Raw genomic sequence first — 16,909 nt, 5'->3', positions numbered from 1 at the left:
TAACCATAATTTTTCTACACCTAGAACCCCTCAACAAAATGGAGTTGTTGAGAGAAAAAATAGAACATTAGAAGAAATGGCTGGAACCATGCTTTGTGAAAATAATTTACCAAAATATTTTTGGGCGGAAACAAAAAACACGGCTTGCTATGTGATTAATAAAGTAATGATTAAGCCTATTTTAAAGAAAACTCAATATGAACTTTTCAAAAACAAAAAGCCTAGCATTAGCTATTTTCTTCCTTTTGGATGCAACTGTTTTGTCTTAAAAAATGAGAAAGATAATCTTGGTAAATTTGAAACAAAAAGTGATGAAGGAATTTCTCTTGGTTATTCTTTAAATTCTAAAGCTTATCGAGTCTTTAACAAAATAAATTTAGTAGTAGAAGAGTCTATACATGTTATCTTTAATGACTCTAATCCTCCCTCTAGAAAGGATTTTTTTGTTGATGATGATGATGCAGAATTTTTTAATAAAGAGGATCAATCATCAAATGATAAAATTTAAGAACAAATACAATATACTCTAGAAGAACTTTTAATTGAGGAAAGAGAAATCACTCATCCAAGAGAGTTCAACTATGTGAAGGATGGTATGATTTGGGGAGATCCTTCTCAATGGGTAATTACTAGATCTTCTCTTAGAAATACCTGTAAGTATATTGCATTTATCTCATGCATTGAGCTTAAAAATATCAACGAAGCATTAAATGATGAATATTGGATATTGGTTATGCAAGAAGAGTTAAATCAATTTAAGAGAAGTGAAGTTTGGACCCTAGTTGATAGACCTAATGATAAATCTACTATAGGTACTAAATGGATTTTTAGGAACAAACTAGATGAGAATGGTAACATAGTGAAGAACAAGGCTAGACTTTTTCCTCAAGGTTACACCCTAGAGGAAGGAATAGATTATAATGAAACATATGCTCCCGTAGCTAGGATGGAAGCCATTACAATGCTCTTAGCTTTTGCATGCTTTAACAATTTTAAATTACATCAAATGAATGTAAAAAGTTCTTTTCTAAATGGTTTTGTAAATGAAGAAGTGTATGTTAAACTACTACCCAGTTTTGAAGATCCAAAATTTCCAAACCATGTTTTTAAACTTTTAAAAGCTTTGTATGGTTTGAAACAAGCTCCTAGAGCTTGGTATGAAATATTATCAAATTTTCTTATTGAATAAGATTTTTGTAAAGGGAAGGTTGATACAACACTTTTTATTAAAAGAAAAGATAAAGAGTTATTAATAGTTCCAATCTATGTTGATGATATTATTTTTTATTCTACTAATGATATTCTTTGTCAAAAATTTTCTAAGCTAATGCAAGGTGAGTTTGAGATGAGCATGATGGGAGAACTAAATTTCTTCTTGGGTCTCCAAATCAAGCAAAGAAAGGATGGTATCTTCATCAATCAAGCTAAATACATAAGGGAAATGCTCAAAAAGTTTGGGATGGACACTCTCAAATCACAAGCTACTCCAATGAGCTCGTCTACAAAGCTTGGCAAAGATGAGGAAGGTAAATATGTTGATTTAAAATCATATAGGTCAATGATTGGTTCTTTGCTTTATCTTACAGCAAGTATACCCGACATTATGTTTAGTGTATGCTTGTGTGCTAAATATCAATCTTGCCCTAAGGAATCACATTTACAAGCCATTAAGAGAATCTTTAGATACCTTAGAGATACTCAAAATTTAGGTCTTTGGTACTCTAAAAACTCAACCTTTAGCTTGCATGCTTACTCAGATGCTGACTTAGGAGGTTGCAAATTAGATAGGAAAAGTAATTTCTAGGCAACATGCTAATTTAATGGTTTTCAAAGAAAGAAAATAGTGTTGCATTGTCCATCACCGAAGCGGAATATATTTCTACCAGTAATTGTTGTGCTCAAATTTAATGGATGAAACAACAACTTAAGGACTATAGAATTGATATAGATATCGTTCCTATCAAGCGTGACAATACTAATGCTATTTGTCTCACTAAAAATCCCATCCAACATTCTAGAGCTAAAAACATTGAAATTAGACATCATTTCATTAGAGATCATGTCCAAAAGGGTGAAATATTTCTAGAGTATATTGACACATTAAACCAATTAGCTAACATTTTCACAAAACCATTAGACAAAGAAAGATTTTGGACACTTAGGGGAAAATTAGGTTTAACAACCTTGCCTTAAATTTGTGTTACAATCTTCTTGTACCATATTTGATTATTTTATTCCCACAAGCTTGTTAAGCATGGATTTGATGGCTTTTATATGCAAAAAGGTAGGGGGAGTTTTCTGTGAAAAATTGTTCTATTTTTATTTACATTTTAAAGACTTGGTATTAACTTAGTTTTTTTTCTTCTACATATTCTTGCTTCATGCATTTCATGCATTTCACTCACATTACATATCTTTATGCATATGAAATGTTTAGCAATTGTTTTGGTGTCATTTTAGGACACTTAAGAAACAATACAACCTAAAAATCTTGTTTTTGTCGTTTTACTGCACTTAGAAAACAGAATACTAATTTGGTATCGATACCAACTAAAAAATATCGGTACTTTTGTAAAAATATCGATACTCGTGTAAAATATCGATACCATGGGGCTTTTAAAGGTGTTGCAGCTATTTTTAAACATAAAGAACCCTAAGTTGTTTTTTTCCCTCCACTGAAAAATCCTCTCTTCTCCTCTCAAAATTTTTTCAAATTTCTTCATTTTTTCCATAAATTTTGGTTCTTTTCCATCTTCAAACTTCTTTATCACAAGATTTGACCCTCCTTGCTTGAAGATTTCTCCTTTTTCAACAATTTTGAGGTAAATTTCTAAAAATTTGTTGTTGATTTTGAAAAATGTAGGTTGAAATCTTGTTTGTTGATGGTTATAGGGATGTTTTTTAACATATATATGTCATGTTTCTTTACAGGAGGTCACATATTCTTAAAGATATTTTTTAAACTCTTTTTCAAACCCTAACCCACCAAGTGTTTGACAAAATTCTGCAAAGAGTTTTTTTTGGTTTTAGTGTTTCTCTAAGTTGTTTCTAGCTATTATGGCCCCAAAGAAGCATTTTAGGACTAGTGCATTGTCTTCTAATCCGTCTAGTGAGTTGGAGTCATCATTTAGCACTTGTTTTCAAGACACACATTAGGTATATTTTTAACTCGTATTTTGCATCAAAACGTGTATGGGAGGCTAGAAAAATTGATATAGCCATGTTAGAAGTCATTATCTTTGCTTATCTCCCTATTTTACAAAATTGGGGGTGGATGGATTTTTTAAATATTTCTTCACAAACTTGTTTAAATCTTGTTTGAGCTTTCTTTTCCAATGCCAAACTAGAACACAATGAGTCTAGTAACTCTGTTACTACCATCACCTCATTCTTAAAGGGAACTCCCATTCGTCTCACTCTCGAAGAGTTTGGCGACTATCTTCACTTACCTTCTAGAGGTTCTTTCGATGAAAAAGGGAATTTTGATCCCTCCCCTTTTATCCAGTCCGAATCGGCATCTGAACTAAATCTCCATGATCGTGTCCTCCATTTAATTCTTACTTGGAATCTAAGACCTATCAAAAACATGTCAAGCTTCGAAACACTGATTATTGGTGGCTTGATTGTTTTAAATCTGATATGCGCCCTGATCTTGCACTTATCTTGTTTAATGACATTATAAAAGCTATTGGAAGAGGGATGAACACAAATATCACTCTTCCTCATGGTACGTATTTGTCATACATTGTTATGCAATTAGGTATTAGCACTCATTGAGACACCCCCGTTTCTTCTAATTAGCCTATTAGTTATGAGACTCTACATCATGCGGGATACCATTTCAATGCTACCTCCAACACTTGGATGAAACATGATCAACAGGGGGAAAATGAAGATGACGATGTCGACGCTGCCTTTGATGATATTTCGGCTCCAGACCTTGTTCCTCCACCACCTTCTTCGTCGCATACTACTCAACCCTCCTCCAAGGTTAATAGTGCTATCCTCGATGCTATCCATTCCTTAAGCAACGACATTCGAGGTCTTAAGGAAGATGTTAACTCTCGTCTCTCGACCTTGGAGACGCAATTAACCCATTTCCCTTCGATGCCTCATTTCTCTCCTCATCATGATGTTTAAATTAGCTCTAAACCATACAATTCTTTTTCATAACATTTGCATATTATTTTTTATGCCTATAACTTGTTCTTGCACATTATTGCTTTATTTTTATCCTAAGCTATTTTTTATGCTCGTTTCACTTCTTCTATAATTTGATGAGCTAACTTCTCTCTTTAAGCTTTATTTGTCTTTTGAAATAACAAAAAGGGGGAGAAGGAAAAGGTAAATTGATGATTGAGATTACTCTTTGTTGATAACTAAATGCAAATTTTTCTGACCAAAATTTTTTAAGTACGAATGAATGCCAACTTGTTTGACAAATCTTATTTCGGCCTCAAATTTAAAATGTCCTTTATTAAGGGGGAGCAATTATTCAAAACTAAATTTACCAAATGTTTTGTTATATCAAAAAAGGGGAGATTGTTAAATTAAGCTTTATTTGATAAAAAATTTTGATATAACAAATTAAAAGTGTTTTTGAATATAAGTTGAATTTGACAAAATAATTTTAAATTTGAATTCTAAGAAATAAAATTATTAATACTTACTATAAACTCTTAGAAAATTTTGAAACAATATTAAAATCAATTCAAATTATTTTTAACCAAGTCAAAATGATCCCATTTAAGTTAAAATCATTTTAACACATCAAAATGATTTTCAAACAAGTCAAAATTGCTCCAGGCCAAAAAGTATCGATACCATTTGGCTCGGTATCGTTAATTTTTTAAAATAATCGATACCATTAGCAAAATTGAGACCAATAAGGCACTATGTCAAAAACCTAAAAATTATCAGTACCATGATTTCAGTATCGATACTTTTTCAAAAATAATCGATACCTTACTTAAAAATGATACCAAACATGTGTTATGTTTCTTAAAAACCCTACTAGGTATCGATTCAGTATCGATACCGCTTTCAAGAAGTATCGATAAAATATTTTTAAAGTATCAATTTTTTCATTCCAACGATCACTGAATTAGCATTTATGACAAAATATTGATACCCTTTTTAAAGGTGAACTCGAAGTTGCAGGTGAAATAAATGCTCTGGTTTTACATCCCCAACAGCCATATTTACTTCTCCAACATCTTCAATGGCTGGAAATCTATTAAGGGGTATAAATACCATCTTTTAAAGTCCTACAACATCCAAGAAAAGTATTTCAAGCAAAAATCATCAATTAAACAATTTTAAAGCTTAAATTTTCACATTCTTCTTACATACACTTGTGAGCCTTATCTCCTTTATTTTTTACTCAAGTGTATTTCATTGTATTTGTGTTTCAATTTGCAAACAAATTTATCTTGTAAGGGTTGTTTTTTTGTTTGCTCATTTGTATCTCTTTGAGAGGTTTTGAAACTTAAGATTTGGGGTAGAAATCTTAAGAAGTTGTAAGATTAGAAATCTTAAGAAGTTGTAAGATTAAACCTTGTCCTCAAAGGGTGAACAAATTAGTAAATTTGAGAAAAATCCTTAGTGGTGGAAAGCTAAGGTAGTGGAGTAGGCAATTGGGTTCGAACCACTCTAAATTCTTTGTATTCTTTATTTCTTTCTTACCTTTACTTTCACCAAAATTTTTAAAGGCCAACTCACCCCCTCTTGGCATTTTCGATTTGCTTCATTAAGCTTTCATAAATTTTAGTAGATTACAAATACTAATTTATAAGCTTTTAATTTTAGATTTTCTTGATTGAACATTTCTTTTTAATTTTTCTCAATTTTAGGTTACGTTTTATTTTCTTTTCATTTTTAGATTAGGTTTAGAATATATATGTTTTTTTTTTCTATTTCTTATTTTATTGTTGAAGACTATGCAAAAGAAATATGATCAAACTCATGTGCTTCATTGGATTTTCATCAATTGAATGAGCATTTTCTTAAACTTTGTACCTGTATTTAATACTTACCATGTGTTTGATAAAATGTTTGTTTGAAATTTAAGTCTGATTTTGTGTTAAATTGGTTGATGGTTGGTTGATTAGTTATTTTTTAGTTTAGGTTAATGTTTATTCTTGAATAACTGATTGTTTAGTTATATCAAAATGTTTAATACACTAGAATTGATGCCTAGTGAAAAATCTAGATAAACGAGACTGAGAGGAGAGTTTGTCATTAGATAGTTTGATATAATTGTGCCGAATAGAGAGATCGAGAGGAGAACCTACGTGGTATATTTTAGTTTAGGATGAGATCAGAAGGAGATTCTTAGCTAAGAGTGTCAAACAATATAATCGGTATAAGTTTATTAGCTTAGTTAGTGAGTAACAAATCAACCAACCATCGTTTTATCATTTTCATTGTCTAAAACAATAGGGAAGAAAATTAGATTAGTTAGTTTAATTGATAAATTAAATTTAGTTTATAAATAATTAATTTTGGAATTTTCACTAACAATTTTTTACTCGATTAAATTAGTAATTGCTGAACTTGTAATTAACTTGATAAACACATTTTCCATTTGACAATATCTAGGGTTCGATCCTTGGAATACTCAGGTGTTCCATTGTAACACCATAAATATTACAACTGACCTGTCATACTTGCAATTAAGCCGCTAAATATTTAAGTATAGTAGTGTTGATTCTTAGCCCCGGTGCACGCACACCAAGGTGCGGTCAACGATCCCTCTTCACTTTAGCAAATTTGACTATCATTGATCCAAGTTTCAATGGCTTATCCTCAACAGGCTTCGCTTCTTCTTTCTTGATTGTGGAGATCTTGGATCACTCTAAACAATCTCGCATCATATACGAACTACTACATAAGAAGCACTCCACTTGTTTCTTTTGCTCTCTCTGACCCTCTTGGCTTCGAAAAAATGCACTACCGAGCCAAGCCTCATCATTGCTTTTTCTGGTTCATCGTCCCCTTTAATGGTAGAAAATACAGATCGTTTCGAACAACCCCTTACCATATGCAGACCACCACATAAGAAACATTGTATCGCAGCCTTCTTTTCCACCATTACTGCTGCATTCAACTTGTCCTTCTTCATCTTCCCTACCATTATCCTTCTCTTTGGGCTGGGAAAACTCAAAGTTGTACTTCCTCGGAACAAGCTCGATCAAGGACTCTACACAATCATGGTTATGGACAAGTCTTTGACCATTCAACATTCCAATTCATGCTTAACCCACGACTTCAACTCATTCATGAAATAAAAGAATGTTTCTTTCTCACTCAAATTAGTGATATAAAGTATCAGTTCACTAAACTCCACATATTCCCTAATTGTGCCTTGTTTCGAGAACCAACCAACTTAGACCGAGCTCAGATTATTAGGGGTAAAACTACTCGTCAAACTCTTTCTGAAACTTCTCCCAAGTCTCAACTGTGGCCTAACCACGCATTTTTCTGTGGACCTTCATCCCCACCATAAAAGAGCGAAATTAGTAAAATATCTAACAACAATATTTACCTTAGCATCATCATTCTTGATGCCCATGACATGGAAGCATTGTTCCATCTCCCACAAGAAGTTGTCCACTTCCCTTGCGAATTTTTGCCCCTTAAACTTCTCTAGTTTGGGGACATCTACTCTCGTGGCTTAGTGTTGCACTCAAAACCCCTTACCCATGGCAGCTCAACACACAACAACCTCACCCTCAAGCTCATCAATTCTTGTGCTCAAAGCCCACATTGTAGCCTTAGTTTCTTCCTTCAAAGCCATCATCAAGGCCTCGAGACAATTTCCCTCACTATCAGCTTATCCGTGGTGGAATTAAGAATCCCTTGCATCGCTTCCACATTGGAACCGAGAGACTCCAACACAAACTCCCTAAGTTGCTCTTCCATCAAGTCCAACTCTGTAGTGCATCCCTCGACTACCTCGAGTGTCTGCCTCACATCCCTCATAGATTCCTTGAGATTGGCCACTTGACCTTTCAAAGCCCATCATTTCCCTCGATCAAATAGCTTTCCTGGCCCTCCCACAGATCTCCGTTGGCTCTATCTGATCTTCTACTCCTTTTGTCATCTCGCTCTACGCCTTCAAAACCATAGCTCAGATATCAACTGTCACGAGGCTAAAACTTTAGTCTCGCAATACATGCGACCTTAGGAAATTTAGTTCAAATCCACCTAAGTCTGCCTAACTCTCACAAAATGATAATTCTCAATATAAATTCTTTAAGGCACCGAAAATAAAGTGAAAGCAACTCAAAGAAAAAAAACAATGAAAGAACAAAAAATGTCACAAGAAAATAAAGCACAAAAATTGTTTGAGTAAATGCTTTCAAAGTATATCTATTACTTTGAATAATTATAATTGAGTAATTACAGATGAGGGAGAAAACATCTATTTATAGTTAAGCTCCTCTAGATCCAATAATACAAATTACTTTACATCAATGGACGAGATTAAGCTAATCTACAATTTGAGATTCTTAATGGATTGGTACAATCCTTTACGACTATAAAATTAGATCTTATCAAATTACAAATCTTTTAATATTACTTTTCATATTTACCAAGGTAGTCCTAATTTTCCTTAAGTGCTTCACCGAGCCACCAAGGCTTCAAGTAGATGAGTTTCTCCACATATTCCACAAACCAAGCCAATTCAGGTGGGTCGAATGAATCTCATTTAACCAATTGACCTCCATAGAACGTTCTTGGTGCGTTAGTCACGAGCTTCGATTCATAGTCCATGACACAAGTACGTATGTAAGAACACCCACCATCACTCAACTACTAACTTCCCTTAGACACTTGTCTAAAATACCTACATCAAGTTCATTGGCTTTCTAAGCTTCTCCACCAACCAAATAACTCCAAGACACCATTTTACATATCAAAACTTTATTAATTTTTTTTTAAAACCTTCTCTATTGAGTTTAAAACCTTCTATCCCTCTCCAAGCTCACCGAAACAACCTCAAATGGCTCTTAACATTCTCATATGAACCATCATCCGCCTCAATTACGAAAATCCTACATCAATAATTCTTTTTAAGAAGTAACTACTACTAAAAATATTATTAGCTTAAAACCCAATTTTAATGTTTTACCTTCTATTAAAAATCTAATATTTTTAATTTACATTCACTCACAAGGTGAGTGATAAATCCTATAATCAAAAAATATTTTTATGATATTTTATTTATAAGAAAAAAATTATTCATAAACTGTACATCTAATTCACATTCATGAAATTAACAACTAAAATCTATGAACCACTCATACTCCAACAAAATAAATAAATAAAACCGCCAAGCTCTAAAAAAATTGGTCCTAATATCACATAAATCTCTCCATGAATCAGATTGCAACCCCAATCCTTTTATCTTTCTTGACTAAACATTTTTTTTTGCTAGGCCTCGTTATTCATTCATTATTAAAAAATAAAAATTACTTTCATACTAATATTTGTATATGTGTATAGTTTAATTTAAATATAATTATTTAATTTGTATCAAACCAACCCTAATTATCAAAAACCTTGCCCAAAGCTAAGTCTAAACTTAACGATTGGGCATTAAGGTTTGTTTTTTTTTTTTTTGGGGGGGGGGGGGGAGGAATTAAAATAACAAAACAGACAGTGCAAAAGTGTTTTGCAAACATGTGGCATTTTGTATGGTATATTTTCCCTGTTTAATTTTTTTACATACAAGGATGAACAAAAGTCGCGTCTCTAGAAATGAAAACAGAAAAATGATCATATATTTCTGTGGGAAGCCTAAATCCCTTCCAATATACATCCCTAACTCATTAAATCAATAATCTAATCCCTAATAATCCAAGCTATGATGAAAAAGACATGACCCCCACATGCTTACGTCTTTCGTCTGGAAGCTTCTCCATCTCTAGGCCACCCTGGTACGAGGCAGACTCATCGTCCACCTCAGTCTCTCGGTTACCAAGATCGTTTAAAGCTCTCTTTGCATATACTGTAAAAGCAATTGTGGTAACAATTGCTATGATGAAGGAAACAATGTTGTATATAATTTCCACAGGGGTCAAGTGATAGTTGCCATATTTGACGTTGGCTAATGTCCTTATTAACCGACCGCTGCACCAAGATGCAAACAGTTAGTCTACAGAGATGATACCCACCGGCAGCATATAACATCAAACTAAATGTGAAATAATTTATATTTTTCAAGACTGTGACATAAAATCCAGAGCTTTATAGGAACTGATTAGTAGAATTAGTTTGAATTTGGTAGAAGCTTAACTTCATTAAGTTCCCTTTTAGATTGTTTTCTTCTCTAACTCCTGGACCTGCAAAACTGGTCAATGACACAAAGTCAATATTGACTTCATTACATGCTGCTAGGGTTAGATGACATGGCAGCATTACGAATTTGCCAAAGAATTGCATTGATTGGGCCACTTATTTTCTCTTTCTTCTCATTTTTCTCTCCCTCCTGCGGAACATAAAGCAACTCTTCCTCAACCTCCGATCATTTGCCTTCAAATCCAACTCCCAAATGCTAGCAAAGGTAATGTCTCCTTTCTTCTTTCCTTCTCCCTCACTCACTACATTTGGTTTGGTCCGAACAACTCCCTCCCTCATTTTCTTGTCTCATCTTTCCCAATTTCCTCAAGTTTTTATTTGTGTTCACTTTGATTTAGCCTCAAAATTAACCCGACCCCATCTCTTTTCGCCTCTCTTTCCATTTCTCAACTTCTAATTTCCACTGCTGATAGTTATGGGAGATAGGGCTTCCAGTTGAACTGGCATTAACAATTTCTGGAGCTGGTGGCATCAGAGTGTCGGCAAGGAATGGTGAATTTTATTCTTTTGACTTCAAGACAGCAATAATGGGCAAGGGATTTAGCTTTTGATAGCTTTCTTACCGTAGGAGATAGCAGAAAGGTTGGAAGCAGGTGGGGAAGCAGTGGTCTGGCATTGTGTTTGATGACTTAATGGTGTTTGGCTGTTGTTACTGTCACGAGTTACGGATCGAATCACCGAACAATTCATAGGAAAATCATTTGGCCTAGCAGGGCTTTCCCCTTGTTTCAATTTCTTCTAGGTGAATACTTTATGGCTTATCTTAGACACGTTAGAGATATTCTTAAGCCTCTTAAAATTAAATTAATTTACAGTAAACTTTATTTCCCCCTAATTAGCCCCTTAAATAGAGATTACATAGTTCAAATAAGACGCTTAATAAAGTAATTTAAAGCAAATACTCCAACTAAGGAAAGACTCCTAATGATATACTCCTAATAAGATAATAATAAACTGAACTCCTAATAATAATTAATGAATTGACGTCTAACATTACTCTACTTCTAGAAAAAGAGCTTGTCCGCAAGCTCAAGATTTAATAGCTCATACATTTTTTGGCCCATTATTGAATGCAAGGATATTTCAGTTTCTCTACACTCCGCTTGATTCTGCACAACATCGTTAGAATCTTTTATCTCCATATCTCCAACCAAAATATTTTTTTACATTAGTGTCAGCACGAGTACGGTTTGTCACAATTATAGCAAAAACCCTTGTCTCTTCGTTCTTACATCCATGCACAAGTCAATTTTTTTTTTTAAAAAAAAAAAAAAGGGTTGCACCACTTACACTTGAACTTACTATCGACATCCCATCATGCCCAGAGTTGTTTTTAACAAGAAGAGGGACATGTCACTGCCATATTGGTATCTTTAGTACTCAAGCTCGTCTATTGCCATGGTTCTCTTCTTGTTAGTCGTTCTTGTTAGTTGTTGCTTCTTTCCAAATGCCCGTGCCAAATTAATTGCCTGAACAAGGTTTGGGGGACATCACATCTCCATTTCAAGCCTAAGTAACTGTTTCAGTCTGTTTCAAGTTAACTAGATCACCTAAAAGGTTACTGTGCAATGGTGCCCTGTGCCCTAAAATTCTGATCGTATCATACTTCTTGAAGCCAATCTCCTTTTCCATTTAGCAAAACCACAACTGCACTTCTCCTGTCATGTGAAATGCTGTCAATCCCACTTTATCTACCTTAGTTGTTTTTTGGTTCGAGAAAAACTTCTCACCCCTATGTAGCCAAATCAAGGGATCTTCCGTACCATCAAAGGTTGGAAAATCTAACTTTGCAAATCATAGTACTCCTGACTCACCTGTTGACTCTATCCTGTTCTCTTGCCTATTCTGTCAACTACGAATTTGGTTGACATTGTTGTCTCCTCCGTCAAACCCTTTTAGCTTTCACGATTTTGGTAGGAAGCCATAAATTCTTGTATTTGCAACAACAGTTGTTGCAATAGCATATTTCCCAACTTATCGATGCTTTTAGCCATCGTAACTCTAATTTGCGTCAAATTCCTCTCTGATGTTGGAGTCACCCATAATGTCTAGCTCTGGTGCCAAGTTGTTACAGTTCCAAGTTACGAATTGAATCAGTGAATGATTTGTACGAAAATCATTTGGCTTTGTGGGGTTTTCCCCTTGTTTCTATTTCTTCCAAGCGAATACCCTACGGTGAATGTGTGGAACTCTTCAAAGGAAGTCCTTACCTTAGACTTGTTAGATAGTCTTAAACCTCTTAAAATTGAATTAATTTTCCATAAGCTCATTTCTCCAAAATTTGGCTCTTAAATAGACATTACATAGTTCAAATAAAACACTTACTAAAGTAATTTAAAGCAAATACTCCAACTAAGACTCCTATGATATAAAATGCTCATAAATAAAAGATGAAAACATATGTCGGTCCCTCTGTTATAGAGACCGGATCAAATTAGTCCCTCCATTATTAAATAGATCAATTTAGTCTCTATATTATTAAAAAGAATCAATAAGGTCAAATTTTAATGAAGTTACCATTAACTTTATAAAAAAGTATATGAAAATTATTTTTTTCATTTGCAATTTAACTCCTAACAAAAGGTTCATTTGTAGAACCATAAAAGCTTTTAAAATATTAATTTTGTTAAACAATAAATAATACTTCTTTAAAACAATAAACGTTAACTCTGTTAAAATTCGACCTTATTTTATTCTTTTTAATGATATAGGGACTAATTGATCCATATAATAGTAGAGGGACTAATTTGATTCGATCTCTATAATAAAGGGAACTACCAGATACTTTCACCCATAAATAAAATCTCCTAAGACTTCTCCTAATAAATTATAATCTGATCTCCTAATAAGGATTAAATTAATTGACGCCTAAAAGTTGTGGTATTAAGGTGGTATAGGGTGATGGCAAAACTAGAATAATCAGTATTTGAGGGTGTGTTTTCAAAGTTGCAATGTGCAATCGTAGTTAGTAATAATGTCATAATTTTAAGCGCATCAGCAAATTACAATAAAGCACACCACCTGCTTAACTTAGCACCCTAAAAGGAACAAGTTTTATGTTCACTTGATTGACAATTGCAAGCCCAAATTCTATATTAGAACTCATTTGTAGGTACGAGGAGTCAAGGACAGCAGGCTCATTTCAACAAATTAAGAAATAAATTTCAAGGGCTCCTAAAGAGCTTAAACCTAGAACCAGAGTACTAAAAATTTAACATGAGTTGATCACATTGCATACCTGTAGATATAAATAAAAGCTTCTGGAATCATTCCAGCAATTGATCCACATAAATAGGGCCAAAACTTCATGTTGGTTACCACAACTGCATAGTTGAAAATTGTGTAAGGAAACGGTGAAACTCTAAAGAGAGCGACCACTTTAAATTGATGGAACCAGCTTCCTTCTCCTGCAAGTCGAACCATTGCAGCTGTCTGGGGCCATTTCTTTAACCATTGCTGTCCATCCAAGAGAAGAAAAAATCATAGACAGCAGGAATGAAGATCAAATTTCCAAAATAACTATTTAAAATTAGCTGAAACCAAGTAGAAGTCTTACATGGATACGCTCACGGAAAAGCAGTCCAATCAAATATGGTAGGACCATTCCGATGGTTGTTCCGACCATAATTATGAGGAACCCCAGACCATAGCCAAAAATCATCCCAGCCAACCACATGGAGGGACCCGAAGGTATAAAGAGGACAGGAAACAAGGCAAGAGAAGTAACAAGCACAACTGCAAGAACTGGGCGACCAAAGGCCGTTGCTTCCCATTGCATGATTGGGAAAAGAATCTACAGTTAAATTGAAAATTCATCAAATGCTAAAGTTTCAGTTATCACATGATGAGTACGCTTAAGGATGCAATCTTAAACAGCATCCAAATCATGAAAAATATAATCATATAAAGAGAGTTGTATACATCCAAAACTCCCATGCAAATTAAACTGGCAAATGAAAACCATCATTTCCTCTGAGAAGTATCAATAAATATCCCTTTCTTAGCTTAGTTCATAGTCCATCTAATATTAATTATTGTTTGAAATGTCACAGATGCTGGTCTTTAGTTTCCAACAGATCACTTGACGTTGACTCTTCCAAACAGATTTCATTGCAATGTTCGTAGTGTAGTTCCAAATATTAAAAATTTTAACGCCCAATTAGTTTTGGATATTGTTTTAGAATTTTTCAACTATATTTTAGCTCTAGATATAATTAAGGAAAACAGATAAAAGACATTATTTGAGAAACCTTGTTTTCCGATTTCTAAAATTCTAGACAACTTTAAATTTTCCATAGAAATTGAATTTTAATAAAGGATTTTCACTTTCAAAATACATTGATGACTTATGTACCTCTTTGAATCATATATTGAGAGTGAAAGTGTAGACAAAACTCAGCTGGTTTTTAGAGCTCATTTTTTTGGTTAAAATCTGGCCTTTCGGATAATTATGGTACCACAATTAAGCAACAAAATTTAACTTTTGTCCACTTCAGTTTAGCTAAAATAATTATAGTACTACAGTTACGCAACAAGATTTAACTTGTGTGCACTCAATCACAATGTAGCTTCTTCAATGCAAATTTTAACATGTCTATGACAAAGAATGTTAAAGTTACCAGGTGATCAGATGTGTAAGCAAACGGTAAATTCATTCAATAAGACACCTAGAAAAAACTAACAACCAAGTACATATTTTCATTTTGCAGGAATTAGTCAAACAACTCAAAGACATGAATTACAAACACAAAAACAACGAACAAAAGTTGTGTAATAAGCAAAACTCTAAGAGATAGAGGACATAGAGAGACAGAAAGCGAAGAGAGCTATGGGTAATCAGTAAGTACCTTCTCGAAAAGAAACGGAACTCCCCATTTCAAAAAAACAAGAATCAATATAACAGCAAAAATGCAGAAGATGAAGGCTTTGATCCACCAGCTAAAAGTTTCACTCCTTGTGGGTGGTTGAGGTTGTAAGATGTCCACTCCAGCTGCGGTAGGTTCATTAGAAATAACCAGCCTATCGTATTCACTATCTTCTCTCGGATGATGCCCAGAGTCAGTGTCATGTTTTTCTATTTCCTTAGACAAGTTTGGCATCTGAACCGAAAAGAAGTTGTACTCAGCAACGTGTTCATACACATCAAACCACGCAAACTAGAAATCATGTCTTGAAAACTAATCAATATCATAAAATTAATCCCTGTCGATTGCCAACTAGACATTAAAAACAGAAGAATCGGACATAAAACTAACACTATATCAGAACAGAACAATTAATGCCGCAAAAATAAAAACATAACTGAATATAGGAACATGAAAGAGATACAAGAAGAAAGTATGATTTCAGAATTAATTAGGGCAGAAGGAATGAAACCCAATAACAGCTAAGTAAATATTATAAAGTCATAATCAGCAGCATATCCAACTCCAATTTATAACATATTTTGAAAAGAACTTCAATTTAGTTTTCGGGTAAGAAGTGAAAACCCTAACTCTAATCCATGGAGATGATCTACGTAGCTTAACAAGGATCCAAATTCAGCCTATCAACCCATATATCTTGATTTTTTTATGATTCTGGTAGGTAACTCTCTTTCGCATATACAACTTTTTCCTTCATAAGAATCTAAGGAAAAAGAGAAAAGAATATAAACTTAAGGCTAATTCACCTCTCTCTTCGTCTTTATTGTTAAAGGTTAACAAGTTCCAGTTCCAAAGACGTCGGAGGAGGAGGAGGAGAAGCGACACTCAAGACTAGCTCCTCGGCCGGCGGTAGGTCTGTAGGTGTGACGATCAGGCGGCTGGTCGCAGATTTGTTGGTTTGGCTTTTACTTTGAACGAGAAAGCGTGAAGGTTTGAAATAAGGAATTTTCCAAACACGCCTTTCATAGTGTGTAACAAAAATTCAAAAACTCAACTTTTTCTTTATTCTAAATTTGAAAACCAAAAAATAAATTAAAAAATTCTTTTTTCTCTTCCTTTAGTCCTAAGCTTTTCTCACACATAGAATATATTACCAGAATTTGAATGTCTGCCACGTGGGCTGGTAAATTTTCAAGGAAATCTAACTTATTTAATTTAAATTAAAAAAGAAGTTGATGCTTTAATAATTGTATTATAAGGTATAGTACAAATTTGAAATATATAACTATATGTGATAACTTTCTTACTCTTAATTACAAGAGTTATATCAAATAATTAATTATAAAATTTATATTTTCGTAATTTTATTTAAATTAAAAATCGTTAAACAAAATTTAATATCATCATTTTATAATTATTATAATTTAAAAATAATAATATTAATAAGTGGTTAAAAAAATTGAAATTAAATTTTTTATTAAATATTTACACTAAATTTAAATCCTAAAATCAATATTATTGCTACGAAGGATTAAGATACTTATGGTTATACCAAAAAACATCATACTTTTATTCTAAGCTTTTAGAACAAATCTCAAAGTTCACCAAGCTTCCACCTTGTTAAGCTGTAATTTTATTTAAAAAAATAATTGATAAAGTTCAATTTGACTATTAATCTT

General features: G+C 33.4%; 1 protein-coding gene across 1 annotated transcript; it reads right to left on the bottom strand.

The window, feature by feature from the left end:
* Positions 1 to 9,677: 9,677 nt before the first annotated feature.
* Positions 9,678 to 16,346, bottom strand: LOC107910609 (uncharacterized). The gene is made up of 5 exons (XM_016838515.2): positions 16,037 to 16,346; positions 15,213 to 15,464; positions 13,922 to 14,158; positions 13,604 to 13,821; positions 9,678 to 10,137 (listed from the first exon to the last, which is right to left on the bottom strand). The coding sequence occupies exons 2-5, from the start codon at positions 15,462 to 15,464 to the stop codon at positions 9,870 to 9,872; spliced, it is 975 nt and encodes a 324-aa protein (XP_016694004.1). The 5' UTR covers positions 16,037 to 16,346; the 3' UTR covers positions 9,678 to 9,869.
* Positions 16,347 to 16,909: the final 563 nt, after the last annotated feature.

Source organism: Gossypium hirsutum, chromosome D02, assembly GCF_007990345.1.
Source record: "Gossypium hirsutum isolate 1008001.06 chromosome D02, Gossypium_hirsutum_v2.1, whole genome shotgun sequence".
In the NCBI taxonomy this organism is placed as follows: Eukaryota; Viridiplantae; Streptophyta; class Magnoliopsida; order Malvales; family Malvaceae; genus Gossypium; species Gossypium hirsutum.
This window is presented reverse-complemented; position numbering and strand designations above follow the sequence as displayed.